Consider the following 21,949-nt stretch of genomic DNA (forward strand, 5'->3'; position numbering starts at 1 on the left):
TCTCTGGCAGAGAAGAATATGGCTGGTATAAATAATTAATGAATGAAGGCAGAAACAGAATATGGAAGTGGGAGGTGCTCTTGGAGGAATTTTTGCTGGAAAGTTCAAGCAATGGTTACATGATTTTCTTCTCATTAACTATCTTCCAAGAATCATGTGTGTATGTGTGTGTGTGTGTATCTATACATCTATATATATACATCTATATCTATAATTACCAATACATAGATAATAGATATAGACATACACACATATACACACACATATATATACACACTTGTATTTTCCTGTTCGAATTTTAGATATCATGGCAGATCCTTATTTAAAAAGAAAAATGACTCGCTTTTAAATGTTAATGAAAACCTCTAGAGAAAAAAAAATAACATTATACCAAAGATATTATTTAATACATGTCAGTCCTCAAAAAATTTTCTCGGAGAAAAACAACCTTAAAAAGTCAACTTCTTGTCCTGGTCAGGACTCAACAACAGTGAAATGCTGGTGGTGATTCATGTGCCTTCATGGTGCTCTCAAGTATTAGAAGAACTAGAAATATTTGTTCCTAGGGACCAACAAAGTGATTGATGTTGTATTATTAAAATTGCTCTCAAATACCACAAGAAGTGCGCACATTACAGTCCTCACATAAAAGTTAGACAGCAGCAAGCCATTTATTTACCGGCCTCTCTTCATTTCAACCTGACATTGATTTAAAATTTAGAGATAAAAAGGGGGGGGGGGAATGCCCTAGAGTGTCCACTGATTCAGCCAGGCCAATGCTCTATCCAACATTTTAAAGGGTCATTAGTACTAGAACGAATTTCTACATTCACAGTATCAGATAAGTTTATGTAATTTCCAATTAAAACAGGAAAGAGAAAGCCCTGGAACTTTTTGAGTTTATATCACAAGCTACATCTGCACATTAGTATATCAAAATCGGGGCAATTCTGTTCAAAATCAGATAGATGCCCAAACATGTGAATAAGGTAGAAGGCTTATGGGAAATTCTCTGTTTGTCACTCCTCTTCCCTACCAACGAATTGCACAATGTTCTTCAAGACAGTTTATAAGCTATACTTAAAATTTTAACTACATTTCGTGTCAGTTTAGGAAAGCTAATTCACCATAATAACGAATTTGTGTGTTAATTTCATCTTCTGATACTACTTATTTTACATGCTTCATCAAAAGCCATCCATGTCTTTAAAAACAAAGCAGCAGAGGAAACTTAAAGATAACCCATTAGCAGCAAATTTGGCCAATGTGTTCATTAACTCAACTAGTATCACAAGTATGCAATTGATAACACGCTGAAGGTACTGGCAACACAAAAAATCTTAAAACTGTTATAATAAATGATTTAGTTGAGGAGACTTTTTTAATTGTGTCAGTTCACCACTCATGCATGAGAAAGTGGAGATATATATGTCATTCTGCTCTGTTAAGAGTCAAAAAGTTAATTTAGTATAAACCTGAGGACACGGCTATGCTCTCTGTAACATATTAAACATTATCCCTGGATTTTAAGTATACTTGTTATTTCACTTTCGGGGAAGGCAGGGAAACAAGCAATCTTGGCTCACCAATTAAGAAAGTCCTAAACTATGAGCATTCTCCAGGTGGCTTTGGAGAAGTAACTAACTTCTTCAGCTCTATGTGCCATGTAAATTGAGGTTAACAATAATAATCATCAGGGATGTACTATCAAATCTCAGTGTTCCTTTTTACAATGCTGGAAATTATGCATTTGTGGTCATTTGTTATAGCAGCAACAGGGCGCTAATACTATAGGAAAACAAACAAATCCAATTTACAGAGCTTGCTCATTTCCATAGTGTAAATTCTCCCATGGCCAATTTTAAGCCGTGCTGTAAGCTGCTGCTCAGTCTGCTAAGCTGGTTAGAACTCACTTCCGTACCACTGGGTATAACTACAAAATGGCACTAGTAACAGAGGATACCTGTAAAACCCTGATCCAAGACTTCTGTGTGATTCTCATAGGGTCATTAATTAATCTTCAGTACTTTAAGATTTCCTTCAGCTGGTGAATGGGCTGATTAGCCATTATGCCAACGCCATCTTTCTTCAACCCCCACTCACACCACCTGCCTGACCCAAACGTCTGACAAAGATAGCTGCTCTTCCTGGCATACCAAATATATGCCAAAATTGTAGAAGTGCTGAGTCCCACCACATGAGGACTTGCTAACCATGATACCAGTGATACCAGTCAATGATGACTCAACAAATTCTCTCAAAATCTTCACTGGCCTGGATGCCACCATTTCTGGCATCCTAGGTGTGGGGGGCAGTCATGTACATGGCCACAGCTAAAGGGGAGGCTTCAGTGTCTCCTGTGGTCTGAGGAGACACACTCTTGTGCAATCTTCCAAAAGAGCTTTTTGCAAATGAAGGAAGAAGGACCTCTCAGAGGCCTGCCTCCATGTCACTAAGCCAGTCACTCTCCAAAGGAGGTTTACAAAGAGAAAGCTGCAAGAATTTCAGCCTCCTCACTTGGAACTCAGAATGAGGTCTCAACAATTGCATTACAACTTTTTCTTTTAGTGCTGCTTCTAGAAACTCACCCCAGGAGATTCTGACCCAGTAAGACAAGGTCCTAGAACTGGTATGAAGAAATGCTCCAGCAGTTCCTCTAATCTGTGGTTTGAAACCATCACCTAGACCAGTGTGTCACAAACCCAGAGTGATTCTGTCCACCAGGGGACCTTTGGCAAGTTCTGGGGACATTTTCGGCTGTCAAAGCATGGTGGGTGGGTGGAGGAACACCTACCAGCATCTAGCGGGCACAGAGAGGGATGCAGGGACCATCCGACAATGCACAGGGCAGCGCCACACAAAGAATCATCAGTTCAGAAGGTCAGTAGCAACAAAGTGGAGAAACCCTGAACCAGATCAGCCCAAGGCTCTATGTCTCCCATATTACGTCTATTCCTGGCAACAAAATCTCTGACAGTGAAATAGGTTGTGGCAATGCATTATTAATTAAAGATGCGATTTCTGTATAGATTGGAATATAAATCCTAACACCTTGTTTGCGCCAAGCAATAATTAGTATTACAGCAATAACAACCTGTGCCAAAGGAAATTTTAAAAGGTACCATAAATGGCATGAACTATCGTTCTGTCTACATGAACTGTATAGGATTTTCTAGAGAATTACTTTTTAAGTCACTTCTTTAAGTGTAACAAAGTCATTCATACACATTTAAATCTTCTTTATAATGATGTTTTTCCTCCACAGAAATGCCACTTTTCATTCATCTATTTTGTTACGATATTTCCTGTACTATTTTCTTCAGAAAAATATGCTAGGATTAAGGGAAGAATCTTCCAAGCAAAACTCTTAAAGTACTTAATGAATATGAAAAAAAAAAATCATACTCTGCTTTTCTCATTTACCTTCTCTTTCTAATGTAAATGTTAATCCCTTCTAAAGTAATTGGGCCCACTTACATTGCCAACCGCAATTAACACATACTCAAAATTGGCTACAAGTAAGGATGAGACACCAGCAAAGACAAGGATCTTGTATTCAGTAGACTTCTGTTTCCTGAAATTAAAATCTGAAATGACTATAATTACTCACAAAGAAGGCTTGGTTGACCAATCCAGCTTTCTCTGGAAACTGATGAAAAGATAGCCCAAACAGGAAGAAAATCATGAAGGCGAAACTCACTGGTCTTTTCTTCTTCTTTTTTTTTTTTTTTAAAGATTTTATTTATTTATTTGACAGAGAGAAATCACAAGTAGATAGAGAAGCAGGCAGAGAGAGAGAGAGGGAAGCAGGTTCCCTGCTGAGCAGAGAGCCCGATGCGGGACTCGATCCCAGGACCCTGAGATCATGACCTGAGCCGAAGGCAGCGGCTTAACCCACTGAGCCACCCAGGCGCCCCTCACTGGTCTTTTCAAGAAACTTCTAAGGACATTGTTCAAACGGTAGCATAAAGTCCAACATGCATCAGGCTTCTCATCAAAGTATATAAATGCAATGGCCAAATGACTACAGCTAGTCTTTTCAACTTCACACTCAGCATAAAAGAAAACGAAGCTTTCCAGTATTGGACAGGAGAAGGGCGATTCCAGACTGGCAGTTTACTGGGGCAATAAAGTCATGTATGGCTGTTCTTCAAGACACTGTGTGTAGGGGAAAGTCCCCTGGGCTGGTTCTTGTGAATACACTGGTTATTTGTTCAGATTCCAAAAGAGAGTCGTCTCATTTGCCCTGACCTTGACTTAGAAGTTCTTCTGGGGGCAAAGGAAATAGACAATGCAGGTGAACCACTACTTCTTGATGCGTTATGCAACAAGCATAAGACAAGGAAAGCAAAAAGTTCCTATGAGTTTTACATGATGCCAAGTGCAAAAGATCAGACGGGCAGACATTATTACTACTAGCCTTCATGGATTATGCCACTTACATCTTCACAACAACCCTATGAGATAAATACTTCCCTTCACGGTGAAGACACTGAGGTGGGAAATTTTCAGTAAACCGCCCACAGTCACACAAGTGACAAGCAGTGGAAACGGGCTTTAGACTGGGCTAACAGGTGCTAGAGCCCCTGCTCTCTTAATCACTGTGGTCATACCATTTCTCTAGAGATGAGATGGCCTGTGTGGGGAGGGTTTTGAGGCCGGAGGGTATTAATGAAGAATGAACCCTGTCAGTGGCCCATAACAAAGCTGTCCTCCCAGAAAGCCCATCACACCAATGCTAGTGCTTCCAGCCACACACAGATGCAGATCGCATGACTGCCCTTCTGTCACCTTCAGACACAAAAGGTATATTACCCTATGATATTAAACAACTGGTTTCTTTTATTCCAAGCAGTTGCTTTCCTTTAAGCTTCGGTTAGAAGAGCAGTTGGCTATGCTCGCAAGCCATTAGCACTCCCGTGGGCTTAAACGTGCCACATAAAATAAATTGATCATATTTGGGCATATGCTCTGAATAGGCAATGGGAAAACCAGCCTCTGTATTGACCCACAGAGTTCCATTTCCAAGCTTCTCAGTCCTTTTTATTGCCCTGTCATCAAGTTAGTTCTAATACAGTTTACAATTTATATGCTTATTTCGTTTATCAGGCTATAATAACATTTATTTTGGCTGCTTTTCGTTGATCCTGTATAGATGCCAATAGTAGCGCCCTCTACCCTGCTCCTCATGTGAGGAATCTAGAGTTGCTTAATCCATAAAACACAAGGCATGAAAATATGCCTTGAAATGTTGCAAAACTCCGTAAATTCACTGATGAAGGAATTTGCAAACCGAAACGGGCACTGAGTAAAGACACAAAGGAGCCAGCCCTTCAGGAAGGAAGGCTTTTTATTTTGGTGTTTGTGGTGTTGTTTACAACAATGCGTAAGCTTGACAAAGGACTGAAAAAATTCAAGTGACAGCTGACAAAGTCATCATGTTGACTGCAGAAAACCTAAAAATGCAGAAGGTTGGGGAGGTAAGATTCTAATGACTGTGCCCTGAATCTGGCAATTAAGAAAGCATTGCATTCCAACTGTGGAGTGGTGACAGGATCTTATTGAGGTGACTTTCTGTAGAGTCCAGACACAAGGGCTATTCTTAGAACAACCAAAAAAAGCATGGAGCTGCCTAAAAATAATGATGACTCAACACCTAGAGGCTTCAATGATGTAATGTTGTCAAAGAACACCCTCTCTCCTCACAGGTTGCAGCTTTTAAAATAAGCAAGCTCACAGCTCACTTTCTGAGGAAAGCAAAAATTTCACACACTGAAGGAGAAAACGAGGACACGTGGGTCACACCTACAATGTTCCATCCACGCATCGCGTGTCATGGTGGCCTGGTTCGCTCGTGGAGGAAGCCCCTGCCAGAGTCGGAGTCCGTCCTTTCTCTCTGCCACCCACACGCATCAGTTGTCCTTTCAAAGCAGGGCCTGTGAGGCAGGACAGCAATGCAGATTACACAAGAGGCAGGCTGAAAAATCTGTCCTCGGGTCACTGCAGTCAGCACACTGCATCGCAAAGGATGGGTAGCTTTGGGTCCAGACTGTTGTACAAGGGCAAGGCAGGAGCTCCAAACAAGAAACAAAAATGTATCCCAGAGGCTTCTCCCTCCCCTCTTAGGCGGGCTCCTCTATAGGTTCTACCCACCGCCATGACTTACTTCACCTGACTTGTGCTCTCATTATCAGACCCCAGGGAGCATTAAGCTTCACGAGGGATCGCACCTCATTCATTTTTATACTCTCAGTCGCCAAGAGCAATGTTTGGGACATGGTAGATAGTCAATAATTGTTTAAAATGTGATGGCTAGATCAAGGAGACTGATGAATGATGCAGGAAAGATGGTAGTGTTCGAAGCTGATGGCCAAGAAAGAATTCTTAAGACATCCTTGGTGCAAAAAGGTGGTTTTATGAAAACACGGGGACAGGACTCAGCCCACAGCAGAAAGAGCTGCACTGGGGTACGAGAAGTGGTCCATTCTATACTTCCAAGTTGGGAGGAGGGTGAGGGATAGCGTGAGCCTCCCACGTGTTTTGGGAACAATGTTTCCAGGATCCCGAGGGGGCTAACAATTTTTAGGAAAATGTCATTTATTATTGTTGAGTAAACCCTCAGTCATGAGACTCATGTATATCGATGGGTCATGTGCTCGGAGGATGATTGCCAACATGTATGTTGGGGACGGGGGTTGAGATAAAGGATGTTTCCAAAGGAATTTTTATAGGTTAAAGTAGACTTACAGGATACGGGGGGTTGGGCCTGAGATTGCCTTTTGCCCTTAGTGAAGTATTAACATCTAGGCAGCTGAGTTCCTAGAGGAATGTCACTCTGTCTGTTTCAAGGACTTGTCAATGGGCTTAAGAGTACAGAAATTTAATAATTTTCCTTCTGCCTTTGTTTCTCAATTAATGCAGTACTCTCTCCTTGTCAGCATACTATGATTCACTGCCCTTCCCTGAGTATGTAGATTGTATATCTTAGGATATGTCTTAAGTATATCCTAGGATATAATATCTTCTAGGAGTAGGTTCACTAAAAAGGGAATTCTTGACCAGAAAATAATCTTCAAAGATATGGGGAATCTGAATCCCAAAGTTAACAGCAGCAATGTCCACAACAGCCACACTGTGGAAAGAGCCAAGATGTCTATGGACAGATGAAAGTATAAAGAAGATGTGTTATGTATATACAGACACGCACACAAACACACACAATGGAATATTATTCAGCTATCAGAAAGCATGAATAGTTACCGCCTACACAGACGTACATAGAACTGGGGGGTATTACGCTGAGCGAAATAAGTCAATGAGAGAAAGACAATTATCACTCATATATAGAATATAAGAAGCAGCACAGAGGACCACAGGGGAAGGGAGGGAAAACTGATGGCAAGTCATCAGAGAGGGAGATAAACCCTAAGAGAGTCTTAATTCTAGGGAACAGACTTAGGGTTGCTGCGGGGGCGGGGGAGGTAACTGGGTGATGGGCATTAAAAAGGGCACGTGATGGAATGAGCACCGGGTGTTGTATGCAACTGAGGGATTACTGAACTCTGTACAGCTGAAACTAATGATGCACCATATGTTGGACAACTGAATTTTTTTAAAAATGGAAAAAAAATCTTCAAGTCCAAAAGATTATAGAGTCCTGTAGGAGATACTCGGGAACAGGTTGTTCCTCACACCACAGAGCCAATGAATCTGTTCTTGAGGCTTGCTCTGCTCAGCAGGAAATAAAGCCAGGGACAGGGGTTTGAGAGTCAAGGCTGGGTGTATTATAAATAGATACCAAACCCCCCGCCCAAAAAAAAACAAAAGAAAAACAAAAACAAAAAAACCCTGCATCCTATTTAATATGCTATTTCTTACATGTACCACAGTTTCTTTTTCAAAAAGGTGACCTTGTTACAGTAATACTTTCATTGTGCATTTCTGGAATTCCCCAAAGTCAGGTCCTAATCTCCAAAAGAAAACCATTCTTATTATTTTGTAGCAATTCTCCTTCTGGTGTTTTGTGCATGTTGCTTTTAAATAAAAATTATTTTACTATTACTATGGTGGGTTACCGGCCTGAATCACCATGCATTCATTAACTTAGTTTCTACAACTTCAAATCTACCCTAAAAACCAAGGATTTGCAAATCACTCAAAACACTGCAAAGAAAGTACTCTTGATCAGGCCCAAAGAGGAGTTCTTTTGAAAGAGACCATAGTTGCTTAGATATGCAAATTTAAAGAAGTTTCTTTAGAGGAAAGACAACCCCAATGGAGCTGAGAACCCAGCAGTCAACAGGAAGTAGGGAAGGGCAGAGCTAAGAAAACAAATGCATACCCACCTTCCCCCCTTTCTAAATCATGATGACCCCCCCACCTTGCTGACTCCCACATTTAGAGCAGGGCTAGGGGTAGGAAGCAGATTGAACCAAAGCTAGTTTATGGTGCCAAATTTCTCACACTGAAGACTCATTCCTCTGAAATTTTTGAAAGAAGCTATTTGAAGCTAAACTCTTTTCTTCTTCTGTGTTCCTTGCAAAGCCTTGAACTTCACCCACATAGCGATAAATTTAAAATGCACTTCTGGTGCAAGTCTTACAACTGGAGAGAATGTAGTACCAAGGAGGAATATAATCTCTTCCAAGGAAAGAATACAATCCTCAAGGAGCAGGCACTGAAACCACAGAAATAATTTGGCTCTCGGCCTTTAGGAGTCAAAATTAGGCTCATGTTAGAATCTCAAACTTAAATCCATGTAACCTCAAATGGCTTATGTGTTCTTCTTCTCACCAATTAAGTATTAGAAATAACAATCAGATTTAAGAGTCAAACTAAAGCTCTAATTATGTGACCAGGTGCTTCTCTAAACACAAGCAGCCCACATGTACAGTGGAAAGTGGTAACTGTGATTGCCACGTTACATTTTTCCCTTGAAGATATGTTAAAATTATTCTTCCAAACAATATGAATTATAGCAAAAATATGTATATATTATTCTAAAAATATATCATCTACTAATGAAGGTGATTTTTTTTCTATTCATAATGGAATTTTAAACATCTGCAAAATATACCCTTAGTGACTCCTGGCCAGCCTCCTTACATAGTTAAAGACAATTGTTAAATTTCTGCTAAGGATATGAGCAGTTTGATGAGGTAATTCAGAAAATGTTCTTGCATTATACCTATGCATGATTAGGTTGCTACAAAAGAAACAGAATATCAAGACCACTAAGAATAAATACATTAGCCATGACTGAGTATTAATTTTAAATTTGAACTTCCTGGAAGCTAAGGAAAAAAAAAAGTAAGTTACATAACCTTCCTAGTGGGGAAAAAAAAAACAGTTCCCCAAAGTAAACAAGGTTTTCTCAGTACTATGTTCCGAAAGAAACATAACACATGAACCTTATTTGTGGAAGGCTGAACAACATGTATCCTAGAACAAACACAGAAACAGTTCACAGGCAGCAAAGGCTGAAATTAAACTTTCTAGAAACCCAAAGCTATCCTATCAAAGCACAACTTCCTTAGGATTCTACAAGGATTGGTTAAATCCAGCCTTTCTTCCTACCTCCACAGCACAGGGGCCATCTGGGCTCTCCTTTCTGGAACCAGAGACAGAAAGTCACAGGCTGGGTAGTGAGGAGGGGATAAAAGAGAATGAGGAAGGGAACCAGTGTTTACCAAGGAGACCTAGCATCGTGTCACCTCCTCTTACCCATTTCACCTCATTTCATCACATAACAAAACTACAGAGAAGGTATGGTCAACCTCATTTTATAAAAGAGAGAATGGAGATTCAGAGAAGTTGGCCAAGAGCACGTAATGAGTCCGCAGTAGAGGCAGGATCTGGACCCAGGTTCTTCTAGATCCGAAGTCCTCACACAAGGCCCTTCTCTCTCTCTCTCTCTAAGTGCCCACGTTATATCGAGGACTGGGGGGAATGGGGGAGACTACAGGATGCAGAAGAACCATGAGCTTTCTCTATTGCCATCAAGACACTTGGATTCATCCAGCTGGAATGTAAGACCAGACCATCATATGAGGCAGTGTTTTCTATGCATAAATAATATACTAAATGACCTGGAGTTAGTAACAGCTGCAAATAAAGGGGGAAGGTGTAAGGTTTGAACAAAGCGCAAGATATGATATTTCAACCTATATGCTGAAAAATCTTACCCATGTCATGTATCTGATCAACGGGTCTTCACATCAAAACACGGATGGGAGATTACAGTGCTTACAGTTAAAGCAATGGTTATGCTGTATAATAAAACATCCCCAGCAAAAAAATATTAACAAAATATCACCAGAAACTGATCAAACTTAAAAGAAAAACAAACCTACACAGATTATGTTCTATATATCCATTCTTCTTAAAAGGTAGGAGAGTATGATTGAACACTGTATGCAAAATTATAAGTGGGTAGAGAGTTATAAATGAGTAGGTAATAGTGAAGTATAAGTAGTGTCCTAATAACCCCACTCTCATGCAGCAAATATCACATGATATTAATGCGATCGGCTCTCAGCTCATCCATACCACACTGATCTCATCCACAGAGCTAAATGTCAGGCCTGCTGTGAAAGATACCTTGGTATTGCTTTAAAGTTCATGTCCAAGCTCTCTGACTTTCTTTGGTTATCTCTGAACAGGTCCAGAATTTCAGACCACTGACCTAAGAACAGAGTCAACGAAGTCCAGAAAGGCAGCGGGAGGCCAATGACATTTTCAACTGGTAGGAGCAAAGGAGAATAATAATAAACCTCCTTCCCCCACCCTTCCCCGGGGCTCCCTCTCTGAAATTGCCTCTTAAAGAAAGTTGTTAGGAGACACAACTCAAGAGTTACCCTTGAATTTATACAACCTTTTAAATTTGAAATAATTCAAAGTTTTCCATTATGATGAGGACCACTATGATGGTTGTGCCTTGCTTGTAAATGAAATCCAGCCTGTCCTCCACCTTTCAAGCCACTCACAACTGCTCTGGGCTGCATCCACCCCTTCAGCTGAGGGAAAAGGGCACCACATTTTCAAATTCACCATCTTTGCCCAGACAGTATGTCCTAAGGTTGCTTCTGCCCATGGGGGCACCTTCTCATAATTCACAGCATCACTGTATAGGCCAGCAGCAGCTCTGATGTACACCATCTGAAATGGTTTCCAAGTACCTTCATCTTTCCAAAAAGGGAAAAAGCCTCCTGTCCCTCTTTAATATTATCCTGGACTCACTGGAACATGGCAGCCGTTTTTCCCCAGGTGCCATCAGGAATATACACTCACCTTCTCTTTGGCACAGAAACCAAATACTCTCAACTTTGTATGCACCAGGCTTAATTCTTTCCACTGCCTCAATTATTTGCAGGTAGTTAAGTGGGGCATTTAGAGTGGCTTGTCAGATGCTCAAGCCCCAGGGGGTCACTCAGTTCTGTGGAGAAGCAAGACACTAAATATGCCTCTGGAATATTTCAGTCACTTTAAGAAAGGTTAAGGTTCCAGGGAATGTCCTACAGCAGCTTTCAAATCTGCCCCACGCTGGGCCTCTCATCTGGCAGGTGCCCCCAAGTGATTAGCGGTGACTAATTATGGTTCCCAGTCATTGTCCAGAGAAAAGACAAAATGGGAATAACTTAACTGAGTACAATGATACCCACTGTCTTTTTCACAATTCAGACCTTCTTTAAAGCAACAAATCTATTTGTAAATGTCACTTTCACCCATCCAGGATGAACAGCACAAGAAAAACAGCCAAACTCGCTCTTATTCTCAGATATGTGGTATCTAATTTAACTGTTAACTGCTTTAGTATTTAAAACAAATGCTCAGTTACCATTTTCTCACCCTCAGGCCACCATAGTCTACTTCATTTCTTATTTTTTCAACCTATCTTCAGCAGCACTTAAACTACAGTAAATCATCTACTTGTTTATCCTTTGCTACACATTTACAACTGAACTGATTCGGACTCAATGTATTTACATCTAGCTTGAGTCTTGCTATTGGATTGCCTGAGTTCTCTGCTTTACATTCTTTTACTTGACTGTTCAAGTGGTGGATAGCCAAGTTTATTTCTAGAACTGGTTTTCCAGGGTCGAGTTGAGAGATGGTAAGGTACAGTGGGTAATGAATCAGAATTGAACAATGAGAGGACTAAGATAGACTAAGTTACACTCTTAAGAACAAACTCCCTAATTCCAGTGGTTTAAATCAACAAAGGCTTTTCTTTTTCCTTGTCATGTTACATGTTCCTCATGTTGGCCAGAACTCTGTGTCAACACTCTCCTACCCCCAAACCCAAACTACAAGAGTAGGCACCACCTGGCACAATGCCAATCGCCCCAGCAGTGTGAAAAGAACATTCTTCAGGGTCAAACATCCATAATTAAATGCTTGACTTGGAAGTGACAGGTCGTTTCTGCTTACACACTGGGCAGAACTAGCCAGAGGGGTCCACGGAACACAACTGTGATATACACTCGGGGGGAGAGAAGCAGAAAGACACCCCCCCTTATAGGACTGTCATGACAATTAAAGGCTTTAGTGTTTATAAAGCCATTTGGAAGAGTACTTGGCACCTTGCTGTATGCTACATAAGTACCTGCTGCTATTATTCCTAATCACGATTATTTTTAAACTGAATAAATTCAACATTTTTGGAGGCCACTATCAAGTCAGGTTTCTCCTTTGTCAATTGCATTTGGCTAAATGTTTCGTGATGATTGTTTCCCTGTTCTCCTTGAGCTACCAGTGAATGCCAATGACCCATTGAGCAAACACTCACCTATCTTCAGAACAGACACAGGGCAGCCCCCAGGATATCCCTCCAGCCTCACCTGTCTCAAGATGAGTCTCTGTAGCCCAGCTGGATCCAGAAAGGCAAACCCAGGGGAGCATGCCAAAGGGAAATGAACCCTAGTAACTTTTCGGTGTTGCAAGCTGTGAAGATCCCAGTTCTAAATGTGCTTCATACAAAAATATTTATGTTTCAAGCTGTAGCATGCAAACAGCAATCTGCATTTATTGGTTGCAGATGCCAATTTCCTCCAGCTCCGGTTCTCTTCTGTGTTATATAAACAAATCTCAACCATCTGGACCACAACAAGCCACTCTGAAGTATGTGCTCACTCCTTGCAAAAAGCAGCAAATCAAAATATAATCTCACAGAATTCTGCCTCACAGAAAATCGGAGTGAACAATTTTCACAAAGCTGTTTTTCAAAGGTTCTTTAGGTGTCAGAATAGGAGAGATGGGATAGCAGAAAGGAACTTCTCATAAGTACTTTGATGAAGAAAAACTAGCATAACAGGAAGATCAGATCCTGTGGTGTTACCTATATTAACAGTCCAATCTAGGGGCTTCCAAAGTAGCTCAAAAAAGAAAAGGGCTCAGAAAAATCGTCTTAGACAGGTGGAAAGACCGAGAAGAGACTGGTGCAAGACTCATTCAGGATAGTCAGAGAGCAAAAATTGTAATTCCTCCCCAGCTAAGGAAGTTGAAATGTATGCTTTATAATACCTGCAAAAAACAATCTAAACTATAGTCCATCAATATCAAGGAACAATGAACTAGAAGCAGACTATGCCAAGAAAGAAAGGACAAGTTCCATGTGTTGTCACCTACACACCTGGACCTCTGAAATGAATACGAAGCATCATTTCCCATGTCTTGTCTCCCTGATAGAACTCCAGGCTGCTCAACGCATCTTCCCAAGGCCAAGTATTTTAGAACATCACCACAGCCAGCTTTGCCCACAGGCAAATGCAGGAGGGCTAGAAATGCTTCCTGTTCCTTTTCCCTCCACCTAAAGATATCCCCTTATCAACTTAGCACAGTGCCTAAAATGTCCATCCTTTGGGAAAGAATGATTTTCAGACTTAGGTGACTTAGGTTCATGAACTTTGAACACTGTGGAATTTCCTGAGAGACTGGCATACAAAATAAGTCAGTTCTGTTAAAATGGTGAAAATCAATGGAAGTCAAAGGAAGACCATAAAGGTCTGGGACTTAAAGAGAAGGATGAGGCAGGGAAAATGAGGATCCCCAAGGCTCCCCAGATACATTTTCCAGTGTCCCACGGTCGTGCCTCCTTGCTACTGTCAACTCATTTGGTATCTGATCATCTTGCTTTGTCGTCCGTAACCATGGATACATAATTAGTCTACTTAAATCAAAACTGAATCTAGATCAGATTATTTGATATCCTGTAGACTTTTGCTCAAGTGGGGGCTATAAAACCACCCCAAAGTAGAAGAATTTCCATCCGATTTAATAAGTCCAATTATGTAGACTTTGGCCAATTATAAAATTCACCTCCTTGACTACAAAAATGTGGTCTAAATAATTTGAAACTGGCTCTGCTGAACTACATCTTGTTGATTTCAACTCAATATTTTATCGAGGTCATTTAAAAACCAAATACTTTTGGTCAAGCTGCAATGTACCAACTTTGTATACAAATTAAAAGAGAGTATTTTGTAATCCATGATTCAGTCACAGATCAGAGTATCAGAACAGATGTGGGAACTCTGCCCAGGCTTCTGTCTTCCTATATAACCAATCCTGGATCAGGAGATCAGTCATGCTTGAGCAGCACTCCAGAATGGGATAAGTTCCTTCCTAGGCCCTACTGTTTCAATCTACCAGGAAGTATTTAATCAGGAAAGAATCAAAATCCTCTTTTGGTCTCTAAGGAAAATCCTTCTAATTGTTGATTCATTTAGATAAACAGATGACAGAATGAGAAAACATCTTGTTTCATAGTTAAAGTCAGGCAGATTTCAGGGGGGAAATTACTGGGTCTGAATAAATTCTAATCTGTGTTATAAACTGTTTATAATCCAAGAGCAAAATTCCTAGTTTCTTTCAAAGAGATCACATGCAATTTTCATTCTTCAAAGAGTCAAGGGATTACAACACTGGAGGTTCTAATCACATTAAAGGCCTCGGATTTCAAGCTATTTTTAGCCTATCATGTCGATGTTCAACTCCAAAGTAATATCAATATAAAACTATCTTTATAATTCCTAATCCTCCAGGCTATCAGAATTGTTTACAAAACCAATAAAATCCAATTAAAAAAAAAAAAATACTTCCAGTAATTGTTTTCAGGCAAAAGAGTTTGGAGTTCAGCAATTGGCAAAATCAGCCCAAGTTTGTGAAATCATAACTCCTACTCTTATATCTCACACAGAGGCTTATAATTCAGTTTAGGAAAAAAGGCCCTTCCACCCAGGAAGTGTTGCCCATGTTTTATAACATACTATTATAGTACATGTTTACAATTAGAAATCTGCGTTTAAAAAAAAAAAGAAATCTACATTGACAGGAAAGGTTTGATCTATTCAGACACCCCACTAAAAAGATCAGAGAAATCTAAAATGAGCTTTAAAAAGATCTCCAAGCAGAATACTTAACTCCAATTTCCAAGAATACTTACACTGAATCAGGTTTGTTTCTTAAGATGGGAAAATCCATTCTCTGGAAAATACTTGTATACAGACAACCTCATTCCCCAATCACTTCAAATCAACCATTTTTCCTCAAATTCTTACTACACACTTAACAATCCCACCCTGTGTGATACCACTGAGCAAAGCAAGACTCAGATGATCAGACCTTTCTAATAACACCTGCGGGACTCAGCTCACAGCTAGGCTTGGAACATTTCACTAACTGCAGCAGAGTTAGGGGTACAAGAGAGCTTGTGCCATTTGGCAGAATAGGAAAAAATAAAACTTTTTTTAAGCAACGTCTCTTTCCTAGCCCAAGGGCTATCTCCTGCAATCGCTATTCCTAAAACCACTTGCTCTGTTAGATAGGCCCGTGAGTCTCTGAGGATGAGAGCTGATTCAACATCCACAATCTTGTCACAGTTTGTTGATAACAGAATAGGCTTTTCTCCTCCTGCTCTGCATGCCAAGAACAGAGACAACCACACATTTTCCAAAACTTCAAACCATCAATCACAAATAAGCCATGGAAATACTCTGGGATAATGCCACATCTCCCCCATGATTCCCGAGTAGAAAAGGCTCATTACCTTGCTCTCTTCTCCTTCAAACACTGACTGGTGAACATTGCACGCAAACAGTGAGTTGGGGAGGTCGTTGAAGTCAGTGATTGCTTGAAAGGCTTCCTCTGCAAAACACCGAGTTACGGCCCAGTCTCTGTCTATGCAGCAGAGCAAGAGAAGTCCTCCATCCTCTGGGATGTGCCCCTGCTGCCCCAGGCTCCTCATTCCAATGAAGTAGGATTCTCCCCTCATTCCTGAGGACACAAAGATGGACATACATTAGAGACAGACACTGATTCCTTCACACTTGGTTCTAAGCCCATGGTTCTAGATTGTGTGGGGCAGAGCAGGGGAGTGTGATGAGAAGCAGGGACTGGGAGGAGGAGGAAGATCCAGGAAGTTCACATTACCCACCTTGGTCTCTTGAGTCACTATTTTCCATCCAGCTCTGCCGCCAGGCAACAACCCAGTCAGCTCTATAATCAAAAAACCCCACTTAACCAAGTTATAAAGTGGAGGTTGGGCGCTGTAGCCCAGCTGCCCAGCGCTGACTAGATATAGGACCTGTAAAAGATGAAACCTCTCCCGGCCTTCGCCACCGTATGAAAATCATATAGAAACAGGGAGGGCTTTGACAAGTTAGATAATGAATTCTGTAACACCACCGCCCCTGCCACCAAAACTACTGATGCCTATCTTTTACTGAGTTCCAGGAACTATTTTAAATGATTGACATGCATCAACTAACCTATTAAATCTTCGCAACAGTCTATGAGATTGGTACCAATGTTATCCCCATTTTACAGATGGAAAAACTGAAGAACAAAGTAAGGAAGTAACTTTTACACATCAGTGATAAAACAGCAGGACTGGAATTCAAACCCAGGGAATCTGGCACCAGAGCTCACTTTCCTGTACCATGGAAATGGAACAGGTCAAAATTAGTGCAAGTTCGTATTTAAGGAAGAACAATCTACTTCATCACCACCCGAATCCTGGCTGTGATAACTCTAGCAGTTAATGGAGTATCCATAAAAAGACACACACATGTGTGCATGCACACACACACACACACACACTCACCCCTACCTTCTGCCTGGGATCATTACTCTAAGTAATTTGTGAATCCTGGATTTTGAAAATAAGTACTATTATGGTTAACCCATAGGATCTAGATACAGATTCCCTTTCCTCATAGCCCCCATCACAGAACTTTCTAGTATTCATCTTACCTAGCTGTGTTCAATCATTCTATTATTTCCTAACTCCAACATTTCAAAATTCTACCCAGCTGCAACCAGTTGGAGAGGTTTCTCATATTTTCTTATATTGACACCTTGTAATAGATTCTATCAGCCTCCCCACATATTTTGAGGACAGTAGCTACATTTTTCCTTAGTATCCATTTTCATGCCTGTCATGTTCAGTAATTTGAAGCGCTGAAGGTGAAATAATTTATCCATGGGCATACAAGTAAGGCCGACAGACACCTCTAATGTGGCTGCTGGGCCATCTTCAGTAAGTTCCCTTTCCCCAGCCCCAGCATGGCCAAGTACAGGACAGATGGGTGGGACCCACAGAATATCCCTCTGCCCTCATGACATTTGCTGGACACAAATTCTGATCCCCAGACCAGTAGGGGTTCCCGTGTATATTTCTCTTGAGCTCTGAATGTATCAATCAGGTGATGAGGTTATGTTTTTGTTTCTATTTTTCCTAGAAACAAAGCCCAAGTGGGAACCTGATCAGCATCACTTGATGGCAATATAAATAATGCATTACATATAAAATCTTGGGGCTGGCTAGGACAAAAGCCAAAAATTTAAAAATTTGAGGTAATAACTCTAAAAGCAGATCAATGTAACTCTGGTAAATACAAACTCTTATTCCATATAACATCCAGTAGAACCATTCCTATATTTCAAAGTTCTTAAAACTCTAATTAATACATTTGCTGTATTTAAGTCAACAAACTTTTTTTTAAAGATTTTATTTATTTATTTGACAGAGAGAGAGAGCACAAGCAGCAGGAGCTGCAGGCAGAGGGAGAAGCAGGTTCCCCTCAGAAGCCCGATGTGGGGCTCAATCCCACGACCCTGGAATCATGACCTGAGCAGAAGGCAGTTGCTGAACCATCCAGGTGCCCGAACAAAGTATTTATTTTATTTTATTATTATTATTTTTTAGGATTTTACTTATTTATTTGACAGAGCACAAGCAGGAAACTGAAGAGGGAGAGGGAGTAGCCGGCTCTCCACTAAGCAGGCAGCCCGATGCGGGGCTTGATCCCAGTACCCTGGGATCATGACCTGAGCTGAAGGCAGTTGATGCTTAATCAACTGAGCCACCCAGGCGCCCCAATTTATTTTAAATAAAACTATAGTACAGCTTTCATGCTTTGTTTTATTCTATAATTAATCCAAGATATATGAATATTTGTAATTACACAGTACTTATATATGTATTTGTTTTCCTTCATATTAATATTTATACTGCTGCTTCAAATATTTACTATAATATGCATAATAACCATCATTTCTTATTAGAGTACTAATTAATACTAAGAATAAATACTAAAAGCATTAAAATAGTATTATTTTCATCAGTGGATTATAGGAAACCTCTTAATAATGAAGTCAGAATCATCCAGTAGCATGAAGTATAGCTATTATGTGTCAATACTTATTTTATTTATTTAATTTACTTGACAGACAGAGATCACAAGCAGGCAGAGAAGCCGGCAGAGAGAGGAGGAAGCAGGCTCTCTGCTGAGCAGAGAGCCCCATGCGGGACTGGATCCCAGGACCCCGGGATCATAACCTGAGCCGAAGGCAGTGGCTTAACTAGCTGAGTCACCCAGGTGCCCCCTGATTCTATTTTTAATCCCATCCCTCTAATTTAAAATCTTTAAATTAATCAAAATTGATCCCAAAATGTTCCTAAATGTTTTCCGAGAATGTTTCAATTACTCTTTTTCTGAAAGAAATAAAAATCCATTGCTGAACAAATTAATTAAATAGACGGAATATTAAGCCTTACTCGGGGCTCATTTTAATCTACTCAAATAGCCTTAACTTCTGTTCTAAGCTGTAACAATACGATTATCTTCAAGAGACTTTATTTTAAGCTCATTACTTTCAGTAAAGATTTAAAAGGTGAATGCATTTTTGGCAAACAACCTATTCTACTTATATGGAGAAATATTTTAGAAGTCAGAGCTTTGAACAAAGGAACCCTGATTTCTCTTTCCAGTCCCATTACTGAGTCAGTAGTAACCTGGAGAGTCCATCAATCATTCGATGACTCAGTTTATCTTTATAAAAGGAGAACAAAAACATCTCTCTGCCTCCCTTTCTCTGCAGAGGAGGAAGAGGCAGGGCAATGAAAGAGAAATGGAAGAACTGATCAACATCAGCATTCACCACTACATAAAAGGATAAGTAATATAAAATACGGTAAAAACACGACATCACGATAATCTCAGGGCAAGACCGTTATTCTTTGGTGGTATTACCACTAACCTTAAGCAAACGCAAGAAATAAAGGGAAGCTCACAACACCAAAAGAACTCCTAAAAAGAAATGTCAAGGTCTGATACAGCCCAAAAGAACTAGTTTATCTTTAAACTCATTTCAAAATCCTGAACTATTGTAAAACAACTTCAAAGCAACAGCTTCTGCATAGCATAAGAAGCTTTACATGTATCATCCCCATTTCTAAACCTGAGGTTGGTCTTCCAAAAAAGAACTGCTTTCCCTCCAGACACCTCCGTGGGAGGGATTCCCAACCTCCCCCATGGTCCGTGAACATGACTTCCTTCCTCTGCACATGCTGAGCACCCCGCACAGCCCTCTCCCAGGGGTCACCCTGCACCTGCTTGCTGCTTTACTAGCCCACATCTCAAACCAGACTGGGAGCCTCTTGAGAAGAGAGACTGACCAGTCTTCATCCGTGTATCTTCAGCCTGGTTCATCTAGAAAGGCCTCAAAAGGATGTTTGATGGAATTAAGGAATCATGTAAAAAAGAGTCATCTTCAAAAAATAACAGACAAATATATAAACAAATAATATTTACTTCACATGTATCCACTAACACTGAAAACAACCTGCTGACTTCCATGTTAAGGTTAGATTTATAAGATGGAATTTTATAAATGGAAGATAGCAAGAACCACTCAAAGGATTCCTCTAGCTAAAATGAAAAAAGTGCAGGGAATAATTAAAATAATATATTTTTTTTAATTTTACAAGTTCACTGAAGAAAAAAAACTGAAAAATTCAGAAAGGTACTTTACAAAGAAAATAAAAGCAAACCATAATCCTACTATCTAGAGAATACTGTATTAAGAGTTTGGTACATTTAGTTCTAGTGCTTTTTCACATGTGTAATTTCTAAACAAATTGGGATCCTGCTGTTTCGTATCCCACTTCTTTTTCAAAACATTGATATAATCAAGAGCAATTCCCTGTAACATTATATATTCTTTGAAAACACTAATTTTAATGGACACATAGTATCCCAGTGTACAGATCGGTCATAATTTACTTAACCATTCTTCTGTTATTTGACATTTAAAAAGCATAAATTTCCATCATCATGTGCATCTGGAAACCCACTATCCACTATGAAAATACAAATGGTCTCCTGGAAGAACCTGAAAACTTCTTCACGTGCAGAGAAGACACATCTTTATAACATGCTGGAAGGGGCACACTTGGGTTCCACCCCTTCTCAATGTCGCATGCTTTCCAGACTGGTTTTCACATCAGCAAAATGGAGAAAGAATGTGACTTTGTCTATTTTACAGTCTACCGTGAACGTCCAATGAGATGAAGCACATGAACGTCTTTCAAAACCTCCAAAATAATATGTGAATTAAAGCTATTTATTACTCCTTCTCAGCTCATCCAGAGCAAGGCAATGGCAGAGGAACCTGGCCCTACTGAGGTGCCTGCCATCCACGACTGTTAAGTGTAGGGACACATGAATGTCTATGAGGGCTAAGCCCATATCATTAAAATGAGAAACCAGTAGAGATGCTGCTCCAATATTTGGTTTCAGTGTGGCTGGTGACTCCAGAAGAAGGGAATAATGACCATAATACAAGAGAGAGCAATGAAAATAGAAAAAAAGCAATGCTGCCCCCCCCAAACACCACCAACAGCACAATAACGGTTATAATCCTAGAGAGTTAGTAGCAATGAGAATAATAAATGCTTGAATTTGACTCATTTTAATGAAGGAGGAAGCATGAAGACAGGAAGATTTTCAACTATTTCACTATTTTGCTACAATATGAAAATGATTTTATCCGAGATCCTCAGATAACCTTATAGCACTTACTAATCAAACATTTAAAGACTTGAAATGAAGACGGTACAGCTCCTTCTATGAAGAGTAGTCCCCTGAAACTTAAAGATGCCCATTCAGTATCAAAGAGTTAGTAAATAAATAAATGTTTGTTGTGCAAATAAGGGTATAAATTTAACCTCAATAAACAAGAATAATTTATTGCCGGGTTTCTACCCAAGGAATGAAGCTTTCCAAAACCCCAACTTTTCATTCCATGCAAACACTTACTTGGTACACCTGAACCCAGGAGAAGGGACTTCATAAAGGCAGCTGACTCTGTCGGATATCATTACTGTCACAGTGTTATCAATATGCATGAGAGTCAGATTTCTGAATTCAGAATTCCAGAAAAATCCCACCTTTCTGGGAATAGGGCATATCTCATGCAAATGGAGAGCCATGCATTTGTTCATAGGATTTCTGGTCTAGAAAGTCTTATATAAGTCTCGGGGTGCCTGAGTGGCTCAATCAGTTGAGTGGCTGCTTTCATCTCAGGTCATGATCGCGCCCCACGTCAGGCTCCCTGCTCACTGGGGAGCCTGCTCTCCCTCTCCCTCTGCCTCTGCCCCTCCCCTTGC

The 21,949-nt window shown here is 40.3% G+C and overlaps 1 protein-coding gene across 3 annotated transcripts in view; it reads right to left on the reverse strand.

The window, feature by feature from the left end:
* RCAN2 (regulator of calcineurin 2) overlaps window positions 1–21,949 on the reverse strand; it is a 264,623-nt gene that overhangs the window by 208,426 nt on the left and 34,248 nt on the right. For all 3 annotated transcript variants that reach the window (XM_032340163.1, XM_032340162.1, XM_032340161.1), the window contains one exon: window positions 16,046–16,272. In XM_032340163.1, coding sequence (XP_032196054.1) covers window positions 16,046–16,270 — 225 coding nt within the window. In that variant the 5' untranslated portion in view covers window positions 16,271–16,272. The remainder of the gene's footprint in view (window positions 1–16,045; window positions 16,273–21,949) is intronic.

The sequence above is a fragment of the Mustela erminea genome, chromosome 4, assembly GCF_009829155.1.
Source record: "Mustela erminea isolate mMusErm1 chromosome 4, mMusErm1.Pri, whole genome shotgun sequence".
NCBI lineage: Eukaryota > Metazoa > Chordata > Mammalia > Carnivora > Mustelidae > Mustela > Mustela erminea.